General features: G+C 35.6%; 1 protein-coding gene across 2 annotated transcripts; it reads left to right on the forward strand.

Annotated features, from left to right (window-relative positions):
* The first annotated feature begins 1923 nt into the window (after positions 1-1923).
* On the forward strand, positions 1924-8645 carry RpL17 (ribosomal protein L17). Of its 2 annotated transcripts, none has more exons than XM_028313755.1 (4): positions 1924-2031; positions 2226-2313; positions 2579-2860; positions 8404-8645. In XM_028313755.1, the coding sequence occupies exons 2-4, from the start codon at positions 2233-2235 to the stop codon at positions 8611-8613; spliced, it is 573 nt and encodes a 190-aa protein (XP_028169556.1). In that variant the 5' UTR covers positions 1924-2031; positions 2226-2232; the 3' UTR covers positions 8614-8645. The 2 variants fall into 2 exon arrangements, with proteins under 2 accessions (XP_028169556.1, XP_028169555.1); XM_028313754.1 differs by lacking the exon at positions 8404-8645 and adding an exon at positions 5932-6173.
* The last annotated feature ends 254 nt before the right edge of the window (positions 8646-8899 follow it).

Consider the following 8899-nt stretch of genomic DNA (forward strand, 5'->3'; position numbering starts at 1 on the left):
ATGGCGCTGGTGCTTATGTGCTTATGTTACAAGTTGTAGAATCAGTAAAATGACAACATATTTTTTGTTTTATATTTAAAGAATTTATTTGTACAGGATTTGACTATTACAAAATGCGAAGAGTTATAGTTATAATCCGATTTGCGACAAGACATTAATTCGAAAGCACTTTTTCAGGAAGTGATAAGACGGCTACTTTCTTGTAGAAATATTGTAGATACGTTATTTTAAATTATTAATATAGTGAAACCAAAAAAGCAATCGTAATGAATTGAATTCATTAAAAATGTAGGTAAAAATGTAATTAGTTTAATGAAAATACTCTAGTCAATACTAGTCGCATTGAATCTATTGCTGTGTTAATTTTAAAGACCTGTGACCTATTTTGTATACATTTAGGTTCCTGTAACATTGCTACAAACCATATTTATTACAATGTAAATAGTAGACTGTCATATTAGCACTATAAAAATATTGTATTTCCGTAGAATTATTATGGGCCATGCTAAAAAAAATTCAATTTTGTGTAAGTAACTACTTATTACATAGAATGTAGGTTAGAACGAGGTTAACATTGATTAGCCGATATTATACTTCACATAATACATTAGATAGGTAGGTATTGATAAAATGTAAATAACTGAGTACCTAATCCATCCTAATAATATTCTTAAATCAATACTCGTTTAAATACTGGCAATAAAATATGTAACCAATGTTTTTTTTGTATACTAAGTTAACGATGCTGCTTTTTAACAAAATTTATGGGAAATGTAATATTTATAGGCACTATAGAAAATGAATAAAGATACTTACTAGCATTTATCGTCTGTAAACATATCAAAATACTTTAATGTGAAAATTATTGTAATTTTGTATTATTGCTTACTTATCTATGTATTTATTTAGACTAGTTGCACATAATAAACACCTACATACAAGAAATATTGTTTTTTTTAACTATCACCCAGATCGTCTTTCCTTTTTTTACCGTTATTAATACCATCTGACTTAGTAAAATAATTATCATTTATGGAACTAACATCTGCAATCGTAGGTGGCGCAACGAAAGTTGAATGGCGAACGTATCTACACTAATGTAGTTTGTGTTCAATTTAAAATAACGTATATAATAATCCTATTAATCCTATTATCCTATTTATATTATAAATGCGAAAGTTTGGATGTCTGGATGTTTGTTACTCTTTCACGCAAAAACTGCTCAGCGGATTTTGATGAAACTTTACAGTATTAATGTTTATAACCCAGAATAACATATAGGCTATAATTTATGACGATCTGTGACCAACAAAATTTCACAAAAAGCTAGTATTAAATGTTTGCAAGCCAGACAGATAGAACTTGTTAGTCCGACTACGCAACAAGACGTTTGCGTTTACTTTTCCCGGCACAGTCAGCGATGTCGTAGCTTGGTCTGGTTAAGAAAATAATTTTATTGGTTTTGTTATCGTTCGTTTGTATCAATTAAAATAAAATAACTTACTTTGTTTTATTTAGCACTAGCTTTCCGCCCGCGGCTTCGCCCGCTGTCGCTTTTGTCTGTCACAGAAAAACAATATCGCGCGCCTATTTGCTCACCGTTTAGACCTACCCTGGACTACGACAAACATTTTTAAAACCAATATCAGCTCAATCGGCCCAGCCGTTCTCGAGTTTTAATCAAACTAACGAACATCAATTCATTTTTATTTATATAGATAGATTACTACATTCCACTAATTAAAAAGAAAATATAAAACAAAAACTTAATTGGACTTTAAAACACTTTTCTTTTCAAGTCACGGTTTCAAATATTCCAGTAATATTTTTTTTAATTCCTTAAAAATAAATAAAAGGAGGAATCAAAAATCTCGCCATCCAAATCTTGTCTATGGTTGTTCATGTTTGGATAAAGTTGTCATAGTCCAATGCCAGTACTTGTTTTTAAAAACTTTACGTCAACGTCACTGTCATCCAAACTGTCAAATAGCTTTGTCTATTCCTTTTCCTTGATAAATTTTCTCCTGAGAGGTTGGTTTCGTGTTGATCTAAATCCTTTTTTATCACAAAAAGTATTTAACTTTTCTCAAAATCTGATCATGGCGTTCAAAATAGCAAAGTTCCCCACGAGTTTACGTGTTTATTTTTGTGGAAGAGTGCAAATATGTGAAAGTTTAATCCTAACCTTTATTGTATGGTGTTTGATTCGAGCCGCTCTGTTTCAGAAGCAAAATGGGTCGTTACTCTCGGGAACCGGATAACCCAGCTAAGTCATGCAAAGCGCGTGGCTCCAACCTGCGTGTTCACTTCAAGGTGCGTGATAATTTGTGACTTTCATCTCCACATGTATTGTTTACTACCGCCGTGGTGTTAATCCTCGCCTGATACTTCCAACTCCGATCGGTTCTTACTGTCTCTAAAGTCTACTGTGTATTTATAACCTAAAACTAACAAATGCCATTTGTTTTGCCATGTAAACAAGCAGTTATTGCAATGCCTATGTAGTAAAGTACCCCCAACTATTGTATCAAAGTTTTTACACAATGCAACTTCTTAGAAATGTATCAAATAATTCCAGAACACATACGAGACAGCGATGGCGATCAGGAAACTGCCCCTGCGCCGTGCTGTCCGCTACCTGAAGAACGTTGTTGACCAGAAAGAGTGCATTCCTTTCCGCCGCTTCAACGGTGGGGTGGGCCGATGCGCCCAGGCCAAGCAGTTCGGAACCACACAGGGACGCTGGCCCAAGAAGTCCGCAGAATTCTTGCTGCNCCTGCTGCAGCTTTTGAGGAACGCTGAATCTAACGCTGACTACAAAGGTCTTGATGTTGACAGGCTGGTCATCGATCACATCCAAGTAAGTTGAGGTTATTTTTTATGTCAGTTTAGGTTACTTATGCCCGTTTTCGCCATCAATCCCTAATTTTTGAGTGATCCCTATGGTAACAAATGACAGGAATTTTGTTTACATAGCGGTCACTTAAAAATTGGGGATTGATGGTGAAAACGGGCATTAGGCTGAGTTGCACCACCTAAATTTAACAGTAATTATAACAATATCCAGTGTTTTTATGGAGTTTGACACACTTTTGTTGTTCAAAGTTAAAGTAAGATGGTGCAACTAAGCCTTATAGTGTTATGTTTAGATTGCAATGAAAACGATATTATTGATGAAAACGATATAGATTTACTGTGTGATAAAGGAGGTAGATGCTATTGAAAATAATTGAGGGTATGAGAACCAGAGTGTTCAATTCAGTTTGACCATTAGGCTGTGTTTTTATAAAACTTATTTGAGAAATACTGTAAGGAGAGCAGAATAGCAGTAACTTCTTTATTCATATTATGGAACATATGAATGGAAAAAAAATCAGTGTCAAAGGTGACCTAGGGTCTGCTCAAGATGTGCATTTTAACATTTTTAAAAGTTTAATTAGCTAAGATGCTATAATCACAGAATAATAATAAGTACTACGTACAGAAGTTTTACTTCGCGAAGGTATTTAAAAAAATGTATGCTCAATGTCATTAACAATGTGGTGTAATTTAGCCTGTCTCAAGAGTCAAGCACCATTTTGTTGACAAACGTCAGTGATCGGCACTGCGCCGAAGCTATAGGGCTGACTTCGGTAAAATGATGTGACGTGAGGTGCCAAACTGCGGAAAATGGCGGAGGAAATACATGATTTAGCATGAATTATCATGAATAATATTAACTACTTATTTACCTCTCAGTGTCTTGAGGCAACTTAAAAAAGTACATTCTGTGTTTTTATTATTATTTAGGCAGTTAAATACTGCANTACTGTGGGCTCCATATTATAGATTTTTTCAAATTATTTTAAGAACAGACGACAACTAAAAGAAAACTATAGACAAAAAAAGTTACGCCAATACTGAGGTGGGGGCCTGAGAGGCCCACAAGAAACTTTAAAATTAATTTACCTACTGAAATTGCGCGTGCAATCAGGTGCACAGTTGTTGACAGCCTCGGCGCAATGAAACTCGAAGGTACTAAAAGATTCGCGTGTGTCGTGCACGTGGGAGAGGAGAAATTCTACAATTTGACTTTTTGAAGGCCTGAGAGGCCCCCACGTCAGTAGTTAAAGGTTAAAAATAAATAATTGAATGTATGAGAGCCAGAGTGTTCAACTCAGTTTGACCATTATATTAGGCTTAACTGTGTTATTGATAAATTTGAGAAATGTAAGGTGCAAAATTGCAGTAGCTTCTTTATAAATTAGTATTACTCCAGCTTGTTATATTTAAAGGCACTGGGTCTCTATCAGAAGGAACTCTAGGGGTGGAATCTCCATTGGCGTGGGTTAGCGGGCAAGGAGGTAATATGTTGGATGGTTGACAATCACGTTCCCTACAATTTAACGTTCCACCAAACTCAATACACTTTCAAAGATAACCTCGTAGCCGCTTGCTCACACTTGACATGATACAACTGATTGACAGTTACCTTTTTCTGCGCATTAGTCAGGTGTTACGTTTAGGAATCACAAACCTTCCGCTGTACAGATTTATAATCTACTATTACTAGTATACTAAGTAGTAATCTACTAGTACTATTAATCATCAATAATAATTTGCAGCATCTGTGTCCGGCGCCGACATATTTATATTCATTCATATTATGAGACCGATGAGTGGAAAAACATAAAAATAAAGGTCTACTGCTGAAAATCAGTGTCGAAAGAGTCAGCTCAAGTTGAATTTCTGTCATTTTTTTTTAAATTTAATTAGCTAAGATCCTATTATGATTTATTATTGCTGAATTCATTAATGAGCGGCAAATAAACTTATTCTATTTTATTCCAAAGTTATCCTTGCACTATGCATTAATGTAATAAATTAATTACTCTGGTTCTCACAGTTTCTACTGTAATCAATATTTTGATTTGTTACTTTTGTAAGTTGACATGCTGTCATCAGTTGTACCTACAAATGTATTGAACAAAAGTATGGTAGCCTTATTCATATGCATTTAGCCTATGTGCAGACTATTGATTTTTCGTCGGCCAATAGTTTAGTCGGGCAGTTGATCAGTATGGGCATGTATGGGAGTGCGCACATTACGCTGATTCGATTTGGCTGATTCTTCATACAATTTAAAATCGGGCACAACTATCGGCCAACTAAAAATCGATGGTCTGCGCCTAGTCTTACGGCCACTCCATAAACTATTAGAAAAACGTCGCGCTAATTTTCTCTTATCAGTTTCATGCCTTTTTTGCTTGACAGGATGTTGCCCTATGTACAGACTGTTTTCTAAAGGCAAACATAAATTGTAACAAATATTTCGTTGATGGAAATTATTATTATTTTCTGTTTATTTTGTTACTTACATTATTATTGTATTTTTCTGTTTTATTGTTTATTTTATTTTGTGGATAGGTTTAATTTTTATTTTTCCGCTTTTTTTCATTTATTAATTTTACGATAAACATCCAGGTTTTATTATGAAATCTTTAATAATTTTTTTAACCTGTAAATTAACTGTGACACCATTTATCTATGGAAGGAACTTTTGCTGTTCAGTAAATGATTGTAAATTACTGACTATTATGTTAAATAATGTGGAGTCTGTTGTCTTTAAGACAAAAACAAGAGCAGCTCTTAAGAATAATCAAATTAATATCACTCTTCTATAGTTAATATTTCATAATTATGCCTCATAATGATCAGGATGAAACAATGACTTTCGCATTGTTGTCTAGACCCTGGCATAGGACCAGTTGATGGTGTTCCTGCAGAAATCCAGGCTGCCAAAAATCAATCATGTTAATTTCAATAAAAAAAGTGGGACAAAGGAATACTAAAAAGCAGGACCATAAACTTTCAGTGTGAATGTACCCTTCCCTGAAACATCAAAGAAATACCTTCTAGATAGAAATTAACCCTACCTATGTTTCGTTACAGGTAAACCGCGCACCCTGCCTCCGTAGGCGAACGTACAGAGCGCACGGTCGTATTAACCCTTACATGTCGTCTCCCTGCCACATCGAGGTGTGTCTGAGCGAGAGGGAAGATGCTGTCGCCCGCGCGGCGCCCGCCGACGACGCGCCCGCTAAGAAGAAGCTGTCCAAGAAGAAGCTTGCGCGTCAAAAGGAAAAGATGATGAGGGAATAGGCTTTTAAGGGTTAATAAATGACTTACCACAATTTTTTGGTTTGATTCCACAACCCAGGTAGGATTTTTTTTTACAAAGTTTTGGTACAACCTATATTGTAAGGTACGGATTTTGAATATTACCACACCACACTTTAAACTCACAGTTGAAAAATAGTCGAGGTACAAACAGTAACACCGTTCTGACCATTCAAGACGCAAATCTTAGTGCGAGAAAGGGATAAATAGTGTTCTGTCATGTCAATTTCACAGAAATAAAGTTTTATGATGGAACATACAGAGCGCACAGTCGTATTAATCCTTAGTTAGAGCACTTTCTCATTTAGGCGATTTAGCAGCGCGATAAATGTGTGACAGATGCTACCGAAAGTTTCATACTATGAGTGACAGCAGATGCATGCCTTTCACATTATAAAAACGCCGCTGCCGCGCTTCTAACGCCCTAATGTGAAAGCGCCCTTACATGTCGTCTCCCTGCCACATCGAGGTGTGTCTGAGCGAGAGGGAAGACGCCGTCGCCCGCGCGGCGCCCGCCGACGACGCGCCCGCTAAGAAGAAGCTGTCCAAGAAGAAGCTTGCGCGTCAAAAGGAGAAGATGATGAGGGAATAGGCTTTTAAGGGTTAATAAATGACTTACCACAATTTTTTGGTTTGATTCCACATCCCAGGTAGGATTTTTTTTACAAAAGTGTTACAACCAATATGTCCAATATGTTGGAACCGATTTTGAATATTACCACACCACACTTTAAATTTCTCACAGTTGAAAATAGTCAATAGTACAGTACAGTATTTCATTTTTATTTTATTTACAAAAATTAAGTCTGTTTTCATTACTTTTAAATGTATTTGTAGCAACACTAACACTAACTTGAATAAACGCACCACTAGATGGCGTTATAAAATATACAAGACACGATTATAGGAAAGATTTCGAATTATTGTAGGCTGTATTTTGGAACTTGCAATGAAAAAAATAAACTTATTTAGCAGATTTTTAGTGCTGAAACAAATTATACAAAGTGACGTAAATGTTACATCCACAATAATTTAAGAACGACCTGAACGACTAGTCGAAGGTTGTTGAAGAATTAGCCTTAGATTTTCTCGCCGAAGCTCCTGAATTTCCACACAAACNTATTATTATTTAGGCAGTTAAATACTGCACAGTATTTAGTACACCATTTTCTTTATTTTCTTCCATCATACACAAGAATACGCGTGCGTGAGTCAATGTTCGCTCGTATGTGAGGCCTTGTCGAATAGTATCCTGAAGGTGGGCCATCGTGCGTGTTTTGTTTTCGATGTAAACTCGCTGAGATGAACAGGCCTGCTATAATGCCAAGCTGAATAAACTGAGCGCTGAATAAACTCATACTATTTTATTCTGATATCATTGCAAATAATTAATATTCTAGTAATTAGAGAGTTAATTGATTACTCTGGTTCTCACAGCTTCAACTATCAGTCACTTTTGTAAGCATACCTGAAAAACATACTGAACTAAAGTCTATGGTAGTTGAAAAATGTGACAATAACTTTCTCCCATCAGTTTTTATCATGCCTTTTTTGCTTGACAGGATGTTGCCCTATGTACAGACTGTTTTCTAAAGGCAAACATAAATTGTAACAAATATTTAGTTAATGGAAATTATTATTATTTTCTGTTTATTTTGTTACTTACATTATTCTTTTATTTTCTGTTTTATTGTTAATTTTATTTTGTGGATAGGTTTAATTTTTATTTTTCCACTTTATATTTTTTCATTTTATTAATTTTATGATAAACATCCAGGTTTTATTCTGAAATCTTTAATAATTTTTTTAACCTGTAAATTAACTGTGACACCATTTATTCTATGGAAGAAACTTTTGCTGTTCCGTTTAATGATTGTAAATGTCTGACTATTATGTTAAATTAGATGTGGAGTCTGTTGTCTTTAAGACAAAAACAAGAGCAGCTCTTAAGAATAATCAAATTAATATCACTCTGCTATAGTTAATATCTCATAATTATGCCTCATAATGATCAGGATGAAACAATGACTTTCGCATTGTTGTCTAGACCCTGGCATAGGACCAGTTGATGGTTTTCCTGTTGAAATCCAGGCTGCCAAAAATCAATCAATTTCAATAAAAAAAAGTGGACCAAAGGAATACTAAAAAGCAGGACCATAAACTTTCAGTGCGAATTTGTCAACCCTGAAACATCAAAGAAATACCTTCTAGATAGAAATTAACCCTACCCGTGTTTCGTTACAGGTAAACCGCGCACCCTGCCTCCGCAGGCGAACGTACAGAGCGCACGGTCGTATTAACCCTTACATGTCGTCTCCCTGCCACATCGAGGTGTGTCTGAGCGAGAGGGAAGATGCTGTCGCCCGCGCGGCGCCCGCCGACGACGCGCCCGCTAAGAAGAAGCTGTCCAAGAAGAAGCTTGCGCGTCAAAAGGAGAAGATGATGAGGGAATAGGCTTTTAAGGGTTAATAAATGACTTACCACAATCTTTGGTTTGATTCAACTTCCCAGGTAGGATTTTTTTTACAAAGTTTTGATACAACCTATATTTTATGTAAGGTACAGACTTTGAATATTTCCACACCAGTCTTATTTTCTCACAGTTGAAAAATAGTCGAGGTACAAACAGTAACACCGTTCGCGTCTGACCATTCAAGACGCAAATCTTAGTGCGAGAAAGGGATAAATAGTGTTCTGTCATGTCAATTTCACTGAAATAAAGTTTTATGATGGAACATAC

This window comes from Ostrinia furnacalis, unplaced genomic scaffold, assembly GCF_004193835.3.
Source record: "Ostrinia furnacalis isolate ACB-3 unplaced genomic scaffold, ASM419383v2 OfSCF4337, whole genome shotgun sequence".
NCBI lineage: Eukaryota > Metazoa > Arthropoda > Insecta > Lepidoptera > Crambidae > Ostrinia > Ostrinia furnacalis.